Source organism: Podarcis bocagei, assembly GCF_964188305.1.
Source record: "Podarcis bocagei genome assembly, chromosome: 2".
In the NCBI taxonomy this organism is placed as follows: Eukaryota; Metazoa; Chordata; class Lepidosauria; order Squamata; family Lacertidae; genus Podarcis; species Podarcis bocagei.
This window is the reverse complement of record NC_138126.1, coordinates 102,360,717-102,381,367: the sequence shown is the minus strand read 5'-3', so window position 1 is coordinate 102,381,367 and position 20,651 is coordinate 102,360,717. Positions and strand designations below refer to the sequence as shown.

Below are 20,651 nucleotides of genomic sequence, written 5' to 3'. Positions count from 1 at the left end.
AGTGGAAAATTCAGCACAGAAAACCTAAGCCAGAACAGAATCAGGGGACGAAACCTGCTTGCGTGAAATAGAGATGGAGCCAAGACAGAGTTCTGTGAAGAATAATGTGATGTATCTCTCAGCTCCCCCAAATCCCAAAATTATTCCCTGTTTCTGATTGGTTCCTTTCATTTGTCCTTTACTCACAACTAAAAAATTGGTTCTATACTGATAAATGCCATGATGGGGCAGAAATCATACCACTTTCCTTTAATGTGCAGGAACTTGCCAAGTGATGTGCTCTGAGGTTTTGTCAGACTACACTGGGCCCAGACACAATTTTCAAAAAACCAACTTTATACCTTCTTCGCACTATGGTCCATTGTGCCACAGCTTGGCCAATGCCTAGTCACCATAGCAACCACAAGTCTTCCACTTCATTTCAGAATTCAGAGGTCTGGGCTGAGAAAAATATCTGCCTTCCCTTGCAGTGGAAAGCAGACAGTAATGTTGTTTATGAGCCAATCTGAAGCCAAAGACTTATTCCCATCCATAGCTCTGCAGGGCTTGTTTTCAGTATCCTGGATCTCCCCCAGCTAAGAAGAGACCTACAAGTAGCAGCTAACTCTGGGACAAGTGCTTCCAGAGGGAAGTACTGTATCTAGGAACAGGTCAGGCGGCTAAATTTGAGAACCCCTAATCTCCCTGTGGGATGTGCTAACTTTTGTGCTTCCTTAAATCTGCATTGCTTGCTCCCTGCAGTGGTGCTCCCAGGAAAAAAGAGGTATGTGCTTTAAGGATAATGTTGTTTCCCAATTGCTTTTTTGCAGATCCAAGTTCTGTAATGTGATGCAAAGATACAAGGACAGATCCACATAGAGTGCACATGACTCACCCCACCCAAGATTCCTGCTGTTTCCCCTCAAAGAGCTACAATTCCCACAACCCTTAACAAACTACAGTTACCAGGGGTCCATGTGCATTAAATGTGCTTTAAATGCATGGTGCAGTCTGAATAAAACTCAGCATGAATTTTGAATTTTATGAAGTATGGTGGCATCTTGTTTGGGCACAATCTGTAAGTCAGTTTGGTTTATGATTTAGGGCAATCCAAAGCTTATTCTGTAGTGCAGTGGTGCTGACATGCTGTTTACTTATTCAGACCGCACCCGTGCCTTTGAATCAAATAGGGAACTCAAATAGGGAACTCAAAATTGCAAACTGGCAAATGGGGACCAGTTTCCGCTTTATGCCTGAGCTTTCTGGTTGGAGCACTAAAGCAGGTAGCAGGGACATGTAAAAACACCGCATAAGCCATTCATGTCACTAAAGTCATAACTGCCCTGCTTGGTGGAGCAGAAGAGTGCACTGTTTTAGATTTGCAACCTCTGCTTGAATAATTTTACTTAATCTTTTCACTGAAACCTCAAGTTTCTGAAACTTTCAGTGTACTGGAAAAAGAGCTGGAACTCCTGTATGTTTTGTGGTTGCTGGTGTAGGGAGCCTGGGGGAACAGCATGAGAGGGAAGTGTTGAGTCTATGGAGGGGGGGAAATACTTCTTTCATCTTCTTCCATTCACTACCATATTTTAGGGGTGGACTCAACATATTTGTCTGAAGTGAAATCTTTCTCCTGAACAGTGCTGAACTATATAGGTAAATAGAATTAGAAAGTACATACAGTTATTTTTAAGCTGTGTTGTGCTGCCAGCCACTATTCTGGTCCTCTTGCCAGTGTGGATCTATAACAACAACAACAACTTCTTCTTCAACTTCTTCTTCTCCTTCTTCTTCTTCTTCTTCTTCTTCTTCTTCTTCTTCTTCTTCTTCTTCTTCTTCTTCTTCTTCTTCTTCCTCCTCCTCCTCCTCCTCCTCCTTATACCCCACCCATCTGGCTGGGTTTTCCCAGCCACTCTGGGCGGCTCCCAACAGAATTAAAAGCACAATAAAACATCAAACATTAAAAACCTCCCTAAACAGAGCTGCCCACAGTTTCTTATTACACACCTGCCATGTGCGAAGCTCTTCAAATGAAAACCTCCTCCTTCTGCACTCTGATGCAGCAGTACTATGAATGAATAGGGTAAATGAAAGAGGGTGCATTGCTAGGGTTGTACATGCTGTTTGCTGCAAATGCAAGTCCTGAGAATGCATCCATATGTGTGGATGTGCCTGCATTAATTAATTAGAAACCTGAGAATTTTGCCCAAATTGTAAAGCGTGTCTTTGAAAATGTTTTAAGCTGGGGAATAAAATCTTCCTTGGTAACAATGGGCATTCTTGGCCTCTACACACACTTTCCTTGCTCTGCCTGCCTTCCAGTCTGAGGTTCTCCCCTTGGGCTGAGCTGGACCTTCCCATGTACTTTAGATTCTGTTCAAACACTATGATCCTACAAAGTAGGTAATGTTGTTTCTCTCTCTTTCAGGTTGGCTGCACAGGACTACATCTGGACTGCTAATTCTCTGTCTGCTATGCTCTGGCTTAGATGACTCACTCTGTAAGTGTCTCTGTGTCCTCAGGCTCTCTGATCCTTCTCTGTTCAAGCAACAGCAGCTTTCATGGCCGTTGGGAATGGGACAAAGCTACAGACAGGTTCCTGACTCTTGGCTGTATGACTGCATGTCTTGGCTTGTGTTGCTTTCAAAGAAAAATCCAGGCAGTTCTGTTCCATCCATACTTTCTCACAGTGGCAGGACTCTATTAACTATGGATCATACCTGCATAGGAACCTGTTTCAGAGCTGTGGAGCCTGTGGTCCTCCTGAAGTTGCTGGACCACAACTCTGATCATGACTGACTTTTGGCCATGCTGGCTGGGGGTGATGGGAGTTATAGTTCAACAAATATCTTTGGGGCCAGAAGTTATCCATCCTGACTTAGGTCCCCCTCCACTTTTTCTATTGCTTGTGGGAGAGGGGGCATGAAAGCTGACATTTGTTTGAATTCCATTAACTAGGAAACTCCTTCCCAATAATTAAATACAGCATTAATGCCAAACATTAATGCAATAATGTATGGAAGTTTTCTGTCCAATGATCTCTAGCACACTCAGCATGAAACCACTGCTTGCTTATGTATTTTTATACATGTGCTATCCATGTATTTTATATATAGAGAGAGGGGGAAGGCAAGAAAAGCCAAAACAGAGTTACCTTGTATTGCACAAATATTGTACTATTTCTCTCTATACGTAAAAGGTGTGTGTGTAGATCAAAATATTCAGGAGGCCCCATGTGACTTGAGCCTGGGCATACCAAGCAGATCCATATCTGGAAATAGTTTTTATCTACCAGATTATTTCCATACATCTAATGGGCCTGGGTTATTCCCAGAATAACTGACTAAGCTAACCTTTCCCTCCTCCTGCTCACACAATTTTACCCATACTTTTACTGGGATAGTCTTGAGTTGTTAGAACTGTTGAATGTTAATTCCAGCCTCCAGTTTTTCTGTGTGAATTTAGATAATAAATATCTGCATACATATCCAGGACAGTGCCTGATATACAAGAGCAGCTAGCATTTGACAGTATACAACAGCTGACTTGCAGTACCATTCGGTAAATTTTTGACTAACCCTATTCATTCTTAAGCAGTTGTTAAATGTCCTCTAGAACGACATGGAGAAACATACACTGAATTGTGATGTAAATTTTGATTTTGACATTTAAATGTGAGGAAGTTCTGTCATCCAAATCTGATCCAAGAAATTAGAGCAATGTATTAGATTCTGAATTTTGTTTCCTTTTTTAAAAAAAAAACAAACCTGCAGTAATTCACAGTAGCAACTCTAGAATTCCATCCGTGCTCATAAATAGAATCAGGTCCCACAATTTCAGAATAGGTAGAGGAAGGCAGAGTAGAGAGGTATCCATTCAGTTCAATTCAAGGATGCTATGACTAGCTCTCTGGCACCTCAAGCTTCTTCTTGTAGCTTGTAGTCTGCTTCTGTTAGCCTTTCACTTTTGTGTCATCTACTTACTACAGATCTATATGATGGAGCAGTCCGGCTGGCTCAGGGAAACTCTCTCACTGAGGGCCGTGTGGAGATCTACTATAATGGCGAGTGGGGGACAGTATGTGACGATGGCTGGGATATTATGGATGCACTCGTGGTCTGCCGTTCCCTGGGCTTCAAGAATGCAGTAGAAGCAAAGCAAGGGGCAGCATATGGGGAAGGTACAATACAGATTTTCATCCTTTATGATATAGAAAAATAGTGTATGTACGCTACTATTTCCTTTACCCTGCCCCATTGCTTCCTAGACCCAAATCCTAATTTACATGGGTGTGTTTAGCCTGGAGAAGAGAAGATTAAAGATGGTATTCAACTAAGTTTTACTCAGAGCTGACCCATTGAAATTAATGAATATGACTAAGCAGGGTCCATTCATTTCAATGAGTCTGCTTTGATTAAACACCACCCTATAGGAAGACATGGCTGTTGTTGTTTAGTTGTTTAGTCATGTCCGACTCTTCGTGACCCCATGGACCAGAGCACGCCAGGCACTCCTGTCTTCAGAAGACATGGTAGTGGCCTTCAAAAAATCAGAAGGGCTGTCACACAGAAGACGGAACATATTTTTGTTGTTGTGGCCTCAAAAGCTGGGACTAGAACCAATTGGTGGAAATTACAGAGAAGTGAATATTCTCTAACATTAGGAGAAACCTCCTAACCGTAAGAGCCATTGGACAGTAGAACAGGCTGTCTCATAGGAGGCAATGGGCTGTCCTTCAATGGAGACATGGAAACAGGCTGAGCCCCTGTCTGTATGGGACCTTTCCCATTCTTTTCTCATCCTCAGTTTAGCCCCCCTCTTCCTCCCAATGGAACTCCCTTCCCTCCAAGATACAATCTGTGGGGTCTCATGAGTTTTTGCTGCCAATTAATACATACTTTTTCACCTAGGCTGTTTTTTTCTATAACTGAATGCTACTCTTTGCATCTTGAATTTTGTACAGTGATACCTTGGTTCCCAAACGGCTTAGTTGTGAAACAAATCGGCTCCCGAATGCCGCAAACCCAGAAGGAAGTGTTCTGGTTTGTGAACATTTCTTGGAAGCCAAACATCCTCCACAGCTTCCGCGGCTTCTGCTTGAGTGCAGGAAGTTCATGCAGCCAACTGGAAGATGCACCTTGGTTTTCGAATAGATTAGGGAGTCAAAACCACTGTACTTTGTTTTAGAGCACTTCCAGACAGCACATTTATTGAGCACTCATAATGATTTGTTTGCAAAAAGTTTATGGAGGTTATACAATGCCAGAAGTTTATCTAAGTATTTGTGATTTCTTTGAGGGAAGGTTATACAATGGTGCTCTAAGTGATTGTTATTTCATGCTTTCCAGTGCTTTTTCCAATCACTTGCCTTACCACAAAAAGTCCATGGGGGATTTATTGTGCAAGAGCGCCTGTTATTTGGGCAGTCTGAATTTGCCAATATGCAACTGAATCCCATTCACAAAAATGCAGCAGTCTGGAAGCATCCTTGGACTGTTTTGTTGTGAATTTTAATTGTGTAGTATTTTAACCACTTTTGAAATGTTTAAATTCTCATTGTAATGTGCTTTGTTAGGCATGTTGCTTGAAAAGGGGTATATAAATGCACCAGCCAGATAGATAGATAGATAGATAGATAGATAGATAGATAGATAGATAGATAGATAGATAGATCTCTAACTCTTATTTTGTGAGAACAATTGTTTATTTTTAGTTTTTAAATGTTTAAGAGTGCAATGCTTCTGCATCCAAGTCAGTGCAGCATGACGAGCATGCAACTGAGCTCTGGCTCTGAGGAATGATTGAGCACAATTGATCTTTGCTGTAAATTGGGGGCATGTTTTGTATGTTGGAAATTAATACAAGCCTCAGCTCCACTTCTGACCTACAATATTAGCAGTGGGCTATATCAAGTCAATTGTCTTTCTCTTTCTCTGCAATCTACAGCATGGGGCATTTATTGCTATAGGTTAAAACAAAAAGTTCTACCTTCTTCTCTACTCCCTATCTCTGGTGTGACAGACTGCTGTGTTTGCTTTCTTCACAGGACTCGGTCCCATTCTTCTAGATGATGTCGATTGTAATGGGACAGAGAAGTCTCTTGTACAATGTAGATCTCAAGGCTGGTTGTCACACAACTGCGGACATGGGGAGGATGCAGGAGTGGTGTGTGACAAGAGTGAGTCCTCAGTGTGATGTGGTTAGCTGTGTCATCAAAATATCCTAGGGTCACAGGTGTCAATGGTGGCAGCAGGGAGCATAAAATTTACCCAATTTCAGATAGGGGGTGCCCAGGTAGAACTACTACTACCTTGCTGTACCAGTTCAAACCTAGCCCTGCTGGTTTTGCTATGTCAGTCTGTTGTTCATTATTTCAGTTTTCAGATGCTTTTGAGTGACAGCCAAAAGTGCCTGTTTGGCAATGGAACAGATCCCCGCCTCCATGCAACATGAATTCCCTTTCCTCTCCTCACCCCTGCAGCCCCCCCCCCAATACCCTCAGATCCATTCCAGAAGGTTGGAGGACCCAACAGAGGTGATGATGAAAGAGGAAGAGAAGTTCCATTGTGCTTGCCAAATGCTGGCTATCACTGTTTGGCAATACACCTAAACTAATTCCATACATTTTTATTTATGCAAGCAAAGTAATTTCCCTGCTGCTATTGTTCCATAACCCTCTCTCTCATTTTGGAGTGGGGCTATTGGTTATTGCATATTATACTGCAAATTCATGGTCAGCGAGGTTTTCTGTTTTCTCCATGACTCATTTTTGTTTCCATCATTCCAGAAACTGAGTTTTTCCTGGACCATTCTGGAGGTTTTCCTGAGGACCTTGGTAAACTGTATGACAGCCAGCAGGACTGTGACCTCAACATCACTGTGCTGATAGCAGATAACAACACTGAAGTCCTGAGTCTGTGTGCACATAGACTGATTCTTCGTACAAACAGTGAGGCCAGCCTTCTTCTCCAAGGAAGCACACTGAAGGTAGATGAAGAGTGCCTGCCCAATGTGAACAGCTTCCTCAGGTAAGAATAGCAAGGGTTTGACATAGCAAGTCTGATTCTCCTGACTTTCTATGCATTCTGTGCATCAACATGAGGCTGTAATGGACAGTATTTGAGCCATACAGGAGGACCACACTGTTCTATTAGCTCCTTCACTAAGTTGATCTAAAACAGAGCACTCACTCAGACAACAGAAGCACCTCAAAAGGCTTCTGCAAAATGTGTTCAGTCTGAAGGGCACAGAAAAACATCTGTGTAAGGGCCAGCATCTCTGCTTTGTGTGTCAGGCGGGGGCGGGGATTGTTTTCAGGTATTTGCAGGTAATGTGGGGCTTACCCCCAAGACTGAATCTAGTTCAGCTAAGTTACAGGCTTAACTGTAATAAATGATCTAGTGGATCACACTGGTCTTGCTTGTTGCCTTCCCCTTTCTCCTTATGGTCGGAAGGTAATGAAAACTAAGCATGTCAATGAGTCCTCACTTTTTTCTATTGCTTGGATTTGGGGCACCACAAACATTCTTTTCAAAGTCCTGAGTCTTTCTCTTTCAAAACCCATCATGATAAAAATAAGCAGTTGCTGTATAGCCATTATCTCACTTCTTAAGTTTCCTTCTGTTCATGCAGGTACTTCTACTCACGGCAGATCAGAGTGACACTGGATTCAGTAAAGTGCTTCCACAAGCTGGCTTTGGCCTACGGAGTTCCAAGCCTGCAAGCGTACTGCATCCAGGTCTTCCCCAACTTATTTCCATTGGACCCCACTTTTCATGTTCACCTGAAGATGTACAACTACAGTCTGACCAGTGGAGATGCCCAGCTGCAGGATCTCACCATGCAGCACCTAGCCTGGAACTGTGAGGCCTTGACTCACACTGAGGCCTGGTTGGCCCTGACGCCAGAGATGATGGAGGCCCTGCTGTCCCGTACAGATGTTGTGATTCAGAATGAATGGTCCCTGCTGAAAGCTCTGGACCAATGGGCTCATACCAATGAAATAAAGGAAGGCCACGTGGAAAAGATCCGCTTTCCTATGCTTTTGCCAGAGCAGCTGCTGGAGCTCCAGTTCAACCTGACCTTTTATGAGACTTATAAGAATATTTTCCAGAGGAAGATTATGGAGGCTCTTGAATTCCACACAGTGCCACTCAGATTCCTAGAGCAGTACAAGCTCCATGACCTCACAAGTGATTCACACATCCCTCGTTTTTACACTGAGCCCACTTGGAGCATGCACCTAAGCTATGGCTTCTTGTTGCAGCAGTATTTTCTTGGATCCCAAGTCACCCAGCAACTTGAAACAAACAAGCACCCTAGCTTTCTTTTCAAGATGCAGAAGATAACCTGGGCCTTCAACTACCACAGCCCTGAACAAAGCCACCAAAATGGTACATGCTCTTCCTCAGACATTACCCCTGTTAGCTATCTTGCACTGGAAGGTTCTTCTGATGACACCATCCATTACAATAACAAAGCACTCTTGCTCTGTCAAAGTTCCTATATTGCAGGTATTGTCAGTTTTCAAAATGGTACGGCCGTGGTTCCCAATGCCACCAACTTCCCATGCCCAACTCGCTACTCAGGTTTTATTGTTGTGGTGCGTCCTAGTTACAAGCTGAACACATAAAAAGCTAGGATTCTCTGTTGCAGGCAGAATATATAACAAGTCAAAATCTGCCCTTGAGGCACATCTCATAGTATCTCAGCTTCTATTGTTGTCCTAGCTGCTTCTCTAACTGTTGATTCAGCATTGTGTCTTGATAGTCCAAGCCAGCATCTATATCATGGTGAGCTAATTCAAAGTGGATAGGTAATTTTATTCACCCTCGAGTTTGACAGATGCATCTACAATTAATCCTAATTAACTGAAGTCCCCATGTTGTTGGATGTGCATTCCCTGCCCCTTTATATCCCCCTAGCTTGAGATTCTCTCTTAATAAAATTTGAAAAACAAGTTGCCAACTTTCGCTTTCAATATTATTATATTATTAACATTGATTTATTAATTGCCTTCTAAACCACCATCTCAATAAGATTTACATATGAAACAATTAAAAACAGTTAAAAATACAAAAATGAACACATTTTTAAAAAGACTAAATCTCTAAGAAGTGGACACTCGTGGCAAAGACCCATTTAGTCTGTTGGAACAAAAATGTCTTCAGTTGTTTCCAGAAATTGCAGATTCTGAACATGAATGATATTCCAAAGAAAAGGGGTAGCAACACATTTTTGGTGATCCAAAAAGCCACCACCACTATGCCATTCTTCTAAAGATCTCAGACAAAAATGTCTTTGAGCATTCACAGGATGACCTTGCCATAGAGTCAGCTGCTATTCTGAAAAACTGACCTAACAGCAGTGCCTCTGAACATGTGCAAAGTATGTTCACCTTGTGAAGGGCACTAGTTTCTTTCTTTTTGTAACCTCGTAGAATTAAAGAATCCCTGTCTTCACTCAGTATCTGTGATAAGCCTATGTAGCTAGGAGGGAAAAGCTAGTAGTCATGTACAGTACTTCAATCCTGTCCAGGAGTGCCATCTTGGCCCCACGACTGTGGGTGTCTGAGGCCATGGGTGCCATGCAACATGCATGGCCCTGGCGCTGAAATTTGTGGGTGCCCAGCCCCTTCATGGGGAACTTTATGGGTGCTCAGGAACCCAGGGTCCCAGGGAGTCGGCACCTATGATCCTGTCAGTGCTTACTTTGAAGTAAACCACTCCAGGGCTTAGTACAGCTATGTACAGTATTCATAGGACTGCAGCAGTAAAAGAATGGAAAGATTTATTCAGAAACACTGAACAGAACATAAATTCAGGCATATAGAACAGCAGTCTAGCAATAAAACTTATCACATAGTGGAAAAGGGTCAAAGTCAGAGATGCAGGGTTAAAACATTTAAAACTTTTAGATTTCCTAGAAAATGATTAAGCCACATGTATATAGACTTCAGCCTTCTCAGTCTGAGATCAACTGTCAATCTGCCAAATTGGTTTCAGCTGGTTGTTTGCTCATGCTGCTCTATCTCTAGGTGAAAAAACAGACATCTTCTATAGGTGGCAACAGTGACAGCTCATGCCCACTGGACCTGGCAGGGCTCTTAGGAAGTCAGGGGTGTGTGGTCAATTAAGTCTCAGTGGCATGACCAGTTCTAGCTTTCTCCCCATCCTTCTCCCTTGCAAAGATACCATGAAGACTTAAGCTTTGCAGTTGTACAAATACTTAAGCAGTACCTACTTAAACTGAAAAGTGTCTTACTGTACTTTGGTTCAGAAGAGGTCCCGGCTGTCACAGTTGATTCTCTGTGGGAGAAAAGCTGCACTTCAGTGCAAAGGAAACAGTGCAAATGGGAAAAGAATGTGATCAATTACATATGGTTTGTGGACTGAAAGCAACGAAAACAGCAAATATTTATTATGTTTGCTGTACTGATTTCCGGTCCAGACATGGGGCAAATAAGTGAACACTGATCATTTGCACTCCTGTTTCCATTCGAATTCTCTGACCTCCCTACATGCTTGCCAAGGAGATGTTTAGCACCACGTCTAGTTTGGTTGTTAGCATTAGTCATACAGTTGCTCAGACCAGGAAGCAGGCTGCTTGACCTGGAAGCTTTTAAAGGAGCTCTGGGCACATTGCCTGTCTTGCAATGCTGTGGCCTGCTGTCAGAAAAATGATTCCATGTCCACCATTTCTTCTAGTTCCCTTCTCTCATCAGAGTACACAAGTCAAATCCTTGCTTGTTATATCTGTGTTCTGGCTTCCAAATCTGGAGGAATTTCCCACAATATAAGGCACCCCTCCTGTGCTGGAGATAATACGACCAGATTCCCTTAAATAATTTATACAATAACATGAATGATTTCTATAAATAAGTGCATGTAAAGTTACCATGGAAGAGCAAAACTAAATAAATAAAAACTGTATGTGCAATTGCCATCTATCCCACATCACATCAGTATCTGTATTTATGTCCATTCTACTGGCTATACAGTAATCCCTTGGCAGTTTAATAATATATATTGATAGGACACCCACCCCGACTTTGTGGCTGCAAAGAAGCAGGTTGTTTGATTGCCAGGATCTCTTACCTCTTTCTTTTATTTAGTTTCCCCCCTCTGATGCTCTTATGCCCCTTGGGGAAGGGCTGTAACTCAGTGATATAGTGTCTGCTTTGTGTGCAGAAGATTCTAGGTTCAATCCCCAGCATCTCAAGGTAGGGTTGAGAAACACTCCTTCCTGAAACCCTGGGGAGCCACTGCCTGCCAGTGTAGACAAAACTAAATAAGAAGGACCAATGGTCTGATTCAGTATTAGACAGCTTCCTATATGTCTCCTATATGTTGCACATAAGGATAGGGATGGTTTTCCAGCTCCAAAGAGATTTCCCTCTTTCCCTCAGAGGTGGTTTGCGACACACATAGCAAAAAGTTTGTCATTTCCTGAGCACGATCAGCATTTTAAAAGTTGCTTTAATGGTTAAGGTGTGGGTGAGTCCAACAATGAGCACTGTCAGCACTTCAAACAGGAAAGCAACACCGCAAAAGCTGAAGAACAAAGAGAACCCGATTGGCCACAAATGCCTTGCAAGGGAGCAACATCTTAGCAGTGGTCCTGAGGACGTTTGCCCCTCATATATTCTGACAATGTAGGCTGTCTCTGCACATGATTCCCATCATGTGAGTGAGGAGCTCTTCCATCTCTTTCAAAAGTCTTCCTCCTAAACACATCCAGGGCTGGGGCTCTTCCTTAGTTTTCCCTAGTTCTGTATCAGTTCATCACCCCTGTGCCTGTTTTTCTCCCACCCCATAAAAGTTCAGGAAAATGTTTTGCCTACTTTTTGAGGGGAGGGCATGCATTTACTTAAAAAAAAATTATTTAGTGATAAATCAGAAAAAATTAAGAATTTGTTCTTGTTCTTGAGGTATCTTCCACAGCAGAGCCCTTCAACGCTGCTGAGGCATTTCACTTGAATCAAAATGGAGGCTCCACACAGCACTGAATTTAGCTTTCTATTTTCCAACAGTGCCGTTCTCCAAGGTCAAGATCCTTCTATGTTTACTTACAAGCCCTATTCAGTAAAGGTCCCTTTGAATGTTAAATTAAAACCTTGCCAATGTTATTGCTTCCTGTTGATCAAAGCTGGAGGATTACTGATTAAAAGCCTGTTAATTGCCTCTTGAATAGGGATCAGAGGCAGCATGCCAATGAGTACCAGTTGCTGAGAAACAGCCGTGGGAAGGGGGCTACTGGTCTCATTTTTTAAATAGTAATATAGTGTTATTTCATCATTACAAACTCAAAAAAGAAAAGATAACAAGACATTAACAAGTAATTAAAGTCCCCGCCCCCCAAAAAGAATCTGACATTGGGGCAATTAAGGAGAGACTATTCAACAGGCAATTCACAGGCCACAGTCAACAGGAAATAAAGGCAGAGCCCTTTAAATAGAGACCTGCTCATCCACACTAGACACACAAATGGCGTGATTGCATTTTATTGCAATAGTGTAGGTCAGGGGAAAAACAGAGAATGGCCTCCTGTTTCCCTGCCCCCCCAACCTATAAAATTGCAATAAAATGCAGTATCTGTAATTTTTTTCTGCCCTATGTGGAGCCACTACTTTCATATCCTCTTATCCAGGATAGGGGTGAGTCATTTTGGGAAAGCTGGATGTGTTGTTGTTGTTGGTTTCTAAACTGCCCTTTACCTCATAGGATCATAGTGTGGTATACAGCAAAGTAAACACATCACAAATGCAATAAAATGGATTTGAACAATAGCATCAAATTCACCCACCCCCCAACTACAAATCAGCAGTGGACATTGTTCCAATACCCAAGCCTACCCTTGTCCCCCAAACATCAGCATAAAGAAGTATATATTGAGCCATCAGCAAAAATTCTTCAATGAAGGACACAGCTATATTCCCAAGGCATGGGAGTTCCACAAATTGTCCAGGGCTGGGGGAAGAGGGCACAGAGAAGGCCCTCTCCAAGGTTGCCACATGATGAGCAAAGCTTATCTGTGGAACCATAAAAAGGGCCTCCCCTGCAGATCGTAAGGCCAGGATTGGCAGGTATGAGAAGAGACTGGTGCATTTTAATGTCTTTTGGGCTTAAATTGTCCAGGACTTTGTACATCAGAGTTCAACAGCAAATAAGCAGCCAGTGTAGCTCCTGGAGGACTGGTGTTATATGAATTCCCCTTGCTGTATCACTCAAAACTCTAGCAGCTCTGTTCTGCACTAGTTGCAGCTTCTGGACGATCTTGAAGGATAGCCCAACACAGAGGATATTACAATAGCCTTAACAGGAGGTGGGTAACTATGGTTGGGCTATCCAAGTCAAGAAAGTGTTGCAGCTGATAAACCAGAGATAGCTGGAAATAGTCACTCCTAGTCACCTACGCTCCAGTAACACAGCTAGAACCAGTAGTACCCTGCAATTCTGCCTAGAACATGCTATTTCTTTAATTCCCAGGTTGGTTCCCAACCCAGGATTTCTATGAAAGTGTAATGTAAGTGTTAATAAACCAGAATGAAATCATTACAATGGTACCTCAGGTTACATACTCTTCAGGTTACATACGCTTCAGGTTACAGCCTCTGCTAACCCAGAAATAGTGCTTCGTGTTAAGAACTTTGCTTTAGGATGAGAACAGAAATCGTGCTCCGGCGGCGAAGCAGCAGCAGCAGGAGGCCCCATTAACTAAAGTGGTGCTTCAGGTTAAGAACAGTTTCAGGTTAAGTACGGACCTCCAGAACGAATTAAGTACTTAACCCGAGGTACCACTGTATAGGGATTTGTGGGGCTCACCCTACCATTTGGCAGAATGAAGCCATCTGCTTTAGGCAGCATCATAGGGTGGGAGGAATTGATGAAAGATGAACTTGTTGCCTGAATGATAAAGCAGGACTTTCTAAAGAGTTGGCCCTAGCAGGGTGGGGCCCCCCACTTGTGCTCTGATTCAGGCAGGAAAATGTTTTGGATGTGCACCGAGAATTTGGTTAGAACAGCTCCCTCCCTCCCCCACCCCATGCCTGGGTCTGTGCTACAGTGGGTGTGGGAACTGCAGATGTCTGAGTTCCAGGATTGGACCAGCCCTTGGCCTGTGTTTACTAAGTGTCCACGCTTTCTGTGCTGTGAGCAATAAAGCCCGCAAATGGCTACACATGTGTTTCCATTTATCTCCAGCCATGACTCACTACTGGGCGCTCAGCCGGCTCCACTCCCTGGCCGTCAGCAGGACCCGCCTCCACCCTGGCTTCCTGACCTTAGCATTGTCAAAACACTCATGCAGATCCTTCTGCGCCTGTTGCAATTTTTCTGCACATCCCCGGGGTATTCTGAGGCTGCTGTACTGCGACTGGACCTCCTTCTCTTCGGCAACCTTGGTCTGAATTTAGAACATGGGGGCTGGGAGGGACCAAGTGGTCAATGCTCTTGGCACGTTCAGAAATAAGGATGGGGTGGGAAAAGGGCAAGATCTGGTGTCTACATGAAGTGCCATGGTAGAGCAGCAGAGCTAAGACACAGCAATGTTTGCCCTTGCCTGTTTTCAACAGATGTGAGTTAGAGAGTTGCTCAGGGCAGTCCCGAATCCCAAGGAGAGAAACAGATTACAGAAAAGGGGGAGAATATTTTTTTCCTTTTGTAAAATGGATCCCATGCTCATCATGAGCATGCTGCTGATCTTGAATGGCCAGGCTTCCCATCAATATAGAAGCCATCAGTGGAGGTGGCCTATTAGGGAGAACGAGGCACTGCCTCAGTCCGCCCCCACAGCCACTGCCTACAACCAGTCCAGAGGGGTGGCCTTGGCTGTCAGCTTTGTCTTTCTTAGTCTCAGCAGGGAGGAAGATAGGGACAAAACCAGAATGAATTAGCTGTGTTTGCGCCTGACATTGACCTTGGCTCCATTTCTGCTGACCTTATGCTCTACCAGTCCTAATGAACATCAGTCACCACTGGAAGTCAGTTGCTGCTGCAAGGAAGAGGCATCATTCAGGGTACCCCTAATTCTTTGGAATTGTTTGAGGGGAAACCAGGGGGGAAGCTTGCGGACAGCTTAGATATAGGGAATGCAGCGCCCAACACACACACTGCTCCTTCAGCATGTTCAGGCCATAGCAGACCCCTAACTTACGTGGAATTACCTGGAACCTGGCCAAGATGAATCTCTAGGCATGTGAAGAATATACAAGACTGTATGTTGTACAACTCACTTCAACTTAGTTAAAGTGCTTGGGAAGGCCTCTCAAGCTTATGAAAGGGAGACTCTAGAACATAGTATCTGAGGCTTTTGCCTCTTGAGGTCATGTCGTTCTCACTTTCCTCTGTGACTAGACTCATGGTCTGAGGATTGAGAAATCCCTGTATTTTGGAAAACAGCAAAAGCCACTTGGAAGAAGAAGCTGGGCAGTCTCCTGCCTTGCTGCCAGCAGCTGAAATGCATTTCCTCCTCTTGCTATGAGATTCCATCTGGCACAACAAGGGTGGGAACTTACCATGTTTTTAAGAGTTGAGCTGCAGCGCTGAAAACAACTTCCGCAGCTTAATTCGAGCCAGGTCTCAATGGCATTTCACCTCAGAAACTATTTTCAGGGCCATGGTTCATCCCTAAAACATGAAAAGGAGTAACAAATAAACAGGGTGCCACTGTGCATGTGCAGAAGTCCTCTGTCTCACTGGAGTAATCATAAATACCTCCCCAACATCTGGGATTAGAAGGCTGGTAGCAGTAGACCAGCTGATGGAATTCCAGATGATGATTATTTTCAAAATCTTTGATTCATCACTGATAACAAAGATCAAGCTGGTTTAGAAATTTCACATTCTGATCTGGAAGCACTTTGGTAGCCCAGTGGTGAAGCTGGTTTATATATTCTTCTAGAATGCCTAGCATTTATATGCTGGCATTAACCAACTTCCTCAGCCCCCTGGGGAAGACAAAGGTAGAGAAACTGAAGGGACCAATTCACTGATTTTCTCCAAGGGAAGGAAAAATTATCCAATAATTTCTTGGTGGTCAGACTCGGTATTATTAGTGGCACTAGCACAGATTCTTTCTCTACCCAGCCCCCTTTTTGGTACAGCTGGAGAAATGTGTTGTGAAAGGGGGCATTATTGGTTTCTTTCTGTTCTTATTTTTATCATGTATTTTGTGGGGGTTTTTTAATTGTAATTTTATGTTATGAACCACCCTGAGACCTACGGGTTATACGGTGGCATAAAAATTTAATAAACAAACAAACAAACAACAAAAACAGCTGTGCTGGTATCCTGGTCACCATTTTTGTATCCTGCACAATATTCTGGAATCTAGTGTACTTCTGGGTCGCAGTGAAAGGAAAAGTGGCAGCTGTCGCAAAAATTGGGGCAAATATTCAGAGAAAATTCTGCAAAGTAACCTTTTTCTAGGTGGGGGCAGGTGAGAAAAAAATCTCAATTATTTTCCCTCAGAAAAATGTTGGCCCAGTTCTGCCATATTTCCTCTGGCAGCGTCCTGTCAGAATGCCTTGGGGAGTTCTATTGCCAACAATGGCTGCCTTGCCAACTGTGGCTGGGCCTTTTAATTTTTTTAAGGCCACATCTGACATAAGACAGCACCGGAGGACTTATCTCTCCTCAACTGTCACTCACATCACATAAAGGCCTTCTCTCACCTCAGCCATTATCAGACTGCTTCACTGGGAGAGCTGGGAAGAGCTCAGTGAGCACTCAGTCAGCTGTGCTGTGAAAGGCCTGCTCCATCAGGTCTCCTCTCCCCTCAACTGCCATATGGGGGCAGCCATTCCATCAGGTGGCCTCCATGTGATAAATAGGGCTCATTTCACCAGCTTAGGCACTTCCTGCACCGGAACAGTGCCAGCTGGTCAATATGAACTGTTTAGAAATTGGTGCCTGAATTTTGATTTTCCTCTACTATATCACTGTCCTTTTCCCGTGTGTGTGTGTGTGTTTTACATTGTAAGCCTGAAGTTAGGGACAGTCTTGTTTTACTTGTAAATCAGCTGCTGTGGGAGACTTTTTGGCTGAAGAGCCAGGTACAAATGCTCTAAATAAATAAATAAATAAATCCTGAATGGCCCGCTGACTTTTTTTCTGGATGTTTAGCTCTGCTGAATTAACATAAATGCTTATTCCAGGGATTCTCTCTGCTGACATGGAGCCAGGAAAACTTGGCTGGACTTGCTGAATGATATTGGGGGCAAGATTTAAGGAAGGGGGCAGGAGGAACCTGTTTATGTGGGCTAATCAGTGCCACATTATTACTAATATTATAGATTTATAAGTAGACTTCTATGCTTAACTGAAGGAGATTTATAAACATACCATGAAAACAGCTTTAAAAGCATTTTTTTTAAAAAAAGGAGAAAAGCAACAACTTTAGGCTTAAAGACAATACAGAATGAAAATCTAAGGCAGATATCTTTTTATTGAGTTGGAAAAAGCTTGTGGAAACAAAAATATCTTCAAATGTTTCTGGAAAGGACAAGGGGTGGACACCAGTCCTATCGATTAGGGTCAGTTAGGATCCTGTCCCACAGAACAGGGGCACCCACCCTAAAAGCCCTGCTGTGGATTATTGTGGTGTGACCTCCTCTTATTTGAGGGTCTTCGAGGGAAACTCTTCTGCTGCACTCAGTGACCTACAGGGAATAGAAGTAGTAATATATTGGGCTCACAGGTTTTATAGGGGGATACTAATAATGGAGACGAAATACCAATATTGTGTAGCAGGGTGCTACCTCCTCACGGAGCCTCCTTTGAGTCACATTTTTACAGCACTACTATTATTCTCTATAGAAAATGCATGCTGCCTTGTGGAGTGCCAAGCACACGCCTGGCCTTAAATAATTTATCTAAATCATACACACACACACACACAAATATATAATTTAGCACTCCTTCACAAGGTTCGCATTATGAAGATGGAATTGAAGTTTTAAGTAGGGCTGTATGCGCTTACTCTTTTAGCAATGATAAACTATATACTATAAATCAATATATTACTATATATACTATAAATCATTATATTATATCCAGGGGTGCCAACTTGAATAAAATATTGGAGGGGGGCAGGTAAGCCTCGCCACACATCACAAGACGTGGCACACGCGCACCATTTAAATGTCAATGCCCATCAACTTTTTTTTGGGGGGGGGGAGGAAGCCCTCTCAAATATTTTATTCGTGGGTTGGGGGCGAAGGGACCTCGGCCCCTAGGAGTTGGCTGCCACGAATCTGTATCTCCGATAGCGCCAGGCGTGTGCTTGGCGCTCCACAGGGCTGCATGCTCTTCCTGAGCGGAGAGCTCCAGAGGGAAGGAGCTGTCAAGCAAAGAAAGCCCGCGCGGGTCGCCAGAAGCCGAGCCGAGCCGGGACCGGAGGCGAAGGGAGCGAGCAGCGCAAGAGGGCTGCCGGGAGCAGGCGAGCCGCCCGCTCTGGCCCAGTGCCACGGAGAGGAGGGGCAGCGAATCCCCAGAGCCCATTAAAAAGCCAGGCTTCGCCGAAGCTAGGAGAAGAAAACACCTCCATAGAAGGCAGGAGCAAGCAGCAGCAGCAGCAACGATCTGCGAGGCTCCGATTCTTCCAGTGGCGGGATCTTTTTCCAACCCCCAACCAGCCCGAGAGAGAAGGCCGAGTGCAAAGCCCAAACTTTCGCGACTGCCTGCTGCCGCCGCCGCCTAAGCGCCAGGAGTCGCCCTGGGATCGCCGCAGCAGCGGACGCAAAGAGAGAAGCACAGAAGGTCGAGGCGGGCGCGCGCGCGCGTGTCTGGATGAGGCGGCAGCAGCAGTGAGCAGTCAAATCTCGCCCACCCGCCACCCCTCCTTCCTTCCCTCCTTCTCTCTCTCTCTATCTGTCTGTCGGTCTCTGTCCGCAAGATGAGCGCTACGCTCCCAAGCCTCTTGGCCTCGCTGGCCGTGTTGCTCCTGGGAAGGATGGACCGCCTCGCCGACGCCTGCAGTTGCTCCCCGGTGCATCCGCAACAAGCGTTTTGCAATGCAGATGTAGGTAAGAAAAGGACGGCCACCCTCCCCTTCTCTGCGGCTCCCCTAGTGGCTTCTTACACGGCGTGATCCCACCCAGCATTTCTATCTTTCTCTCTCTCTGCCCCCCCCCCCCGGCTGCTGCCTTCGCTCCCGCTGCAAACTCACTTGTTAGCAGCCAAAACAACCCCACCCCTTTATCCTGCAAGAAAAGAGCCGCGGTGCGCGCGGGGAAGGGAGTGGGGAGGTCGGTTCCCTCCTGCCCTGGCCTTGGCCAACAGTTGCTATTGTTAAGGAGGCTTTGGGGTTCATGAGATTGTTCCGCTGGCTGATTCTTTCCCCATCGGTTTAAGGCACACGCAGTCACACATGCACACACCGAAGTGTCGTTCTCCGCTGGTATTCGCCGCTTTCCCCCGCCCCAGTACGCCCGCTCTGACCCGATCCACAGGAATTCATTGGAAAGCACAAAGGCAACCACGGACTCAAATTCCTCTTTTCTGACGATGGCTTTCTGCCTGCAAGATGCAGGCTGCCAGGGTTTGGTGGGAACAGCTTTGATACGGAGGGGTGGGGAGAGGTGGTGGAAACGGGAAGGGAATGAAACCAGGAAATGAAAACTTCACAAAGGCAAACGGAAAACGTCGGGCCATCTTCCCTGAGTCGACTCGGTCCCACCGAAGGGTGTGAGGAGTGCTCCGTTCCTATTTGCATTGGTTAATTTTAAAATATATATATATGCACCTTTAAAAAATGCCTTTGCCAAAATAAACAGGGTGGGAGGGAGCCACATGCTACCCCACCCAAAAAAAACCCCAACCCCCCCATTGGAAATTGACTTGCTGAACAGTTCTAGTGTAATTTAGCATGTGCACCTAGTTCCATTTCTTGAACTCAAGGTACAGCTGTGCTGTTATCACTGTTCTGGGGGTTGCAAATTAATGCCCCTTGAACTAATTTGGTAGCGCTTCAAAACGCAGGGCTGGGCTGACAGCCTACAAGGAGATCATCATCTTGTGGAGGAAGCTGGAGAGACAGATGGAGGGAGGCATGGGAGGATCTGAGGCTACAGAGCCTGTCTGATGGCACCAGAAGGGAAGCTGCAGGGCATGAGGAAGCTTGGTTGGGTCGGCGCAAAGCGGAAACCAGATTTCCATCGACTTACTGTATATAAATATCTTCACAGTTCCCTAAGCTCCTGGCTCAGGGGAAAGAAACTGTTTTCTTTCCTACAGGAGAATCTCTGCTCTGCTTGACTATTTTTGCTGACTGCTGTTGCTTTTAATTGTCAGTAATACACCTCGGCTTCCTACTTCTGGGTCCCTTGAGCAACCCTCCAGGGAAACAGTTTTTTTGTAGCTAAGGGACTTTTTTTAGGCCTATCCGCATATCCTTCCTATGCAGTAATCAAGCTAGAGGCCCAGGTTGCTTAATGAGCAAGGGCTCTGAGCATTCTATATACAGTATATATATAATTTCATCATATCTGTGGCCCTTGTTGGTCGGAAACAGCAAGTGTAGCAATGTTTAAGGAGAGGCATAAAGTCATAGTCATAGTACGTTGCCTCCTCACTTACTGCTTCTTAAGAGCTTCGTGTAGAAGTTTCTCACTGGGCCATAAGAGCACATTTAAAGCACATGGTTTCCTTCAAAGAATCCTGGGAACTTTAGCT

At 44.5% G+C, this 20,651-nt stretch overlaps 2 protein-coding genes and 1 long non-coding RNA gene across 4 annotated transcripts in view; 2 read left to right on the top strand and 1 right to left on the bottom strand.

Moving 5' to 3' along the window:
- The first annotated feature begins 2,407 nt into the window (after positions 1–2,407).
- On the top strand, positions 2,408–8,938 carry LGALS3BP (galectin 3 binding protein). Its single transcript, XM_081180912.1, has 5 exons — positions 2,408–2,479; positions 3,968–4,159; positions 6,026–6,157; positions 6,767–7,007; positions 7,612–8,938. Exons 2-5 carry the CDS (start codon positions 4,081–4,083, stop codon positions 8,609–8,611), a joined length of 1,452 nt encoding a protein of 483 aa, XP_081037038.1. The 5' UTR covers positions 2,408–2,479; positions 3,968–4,080; the 3' UTR covers positions 8,612–8,938.
- Positions 8,939–9,751: 813 nt separating this feature from the next.
- On the bottom strand, positions 9,752–17,537 carry LOC308579892. Of its 2 annotated transcripts, XR_014004604.1 has the most exons (4): positions 16,629–17,537; positions 15,494–15,605; positions 10,222–10,286; positions 9,752–10,011 (listed from the first exon to the last, which is right to left on the bottom strand). It is a non-coding gene; the product is annotated as an uncharacterized lncRNA (long non-coding RNA). The 2 variants fall into 2 exon arrangements; XR_014004605.1 differs by having other exon boundaries at positions 9,752–10,286; positions 16,629–17,536.
- An 839-nt stretch (positions 17,538–18,376) lies between these two features.
- TIMP2 (TIMP metallopeptidase inhibitor 2) overlaps positions 18,377–20,651 on the top strand; it is a 29,556-nt gene continuing 27,281 nt past the window's right edge. The window contains exon 1 of the mRNA XM_081180967.1: positions 18,377–19,003. Coding sequence (XP_081037093.1) covers positions 18,874–19,003 — 130 coding nt within the window. The 5' untranslated portion in view covers positions 18,377–18,873. The remainder of the gene's footprint in view (positions 19,004–20,651) is intronic.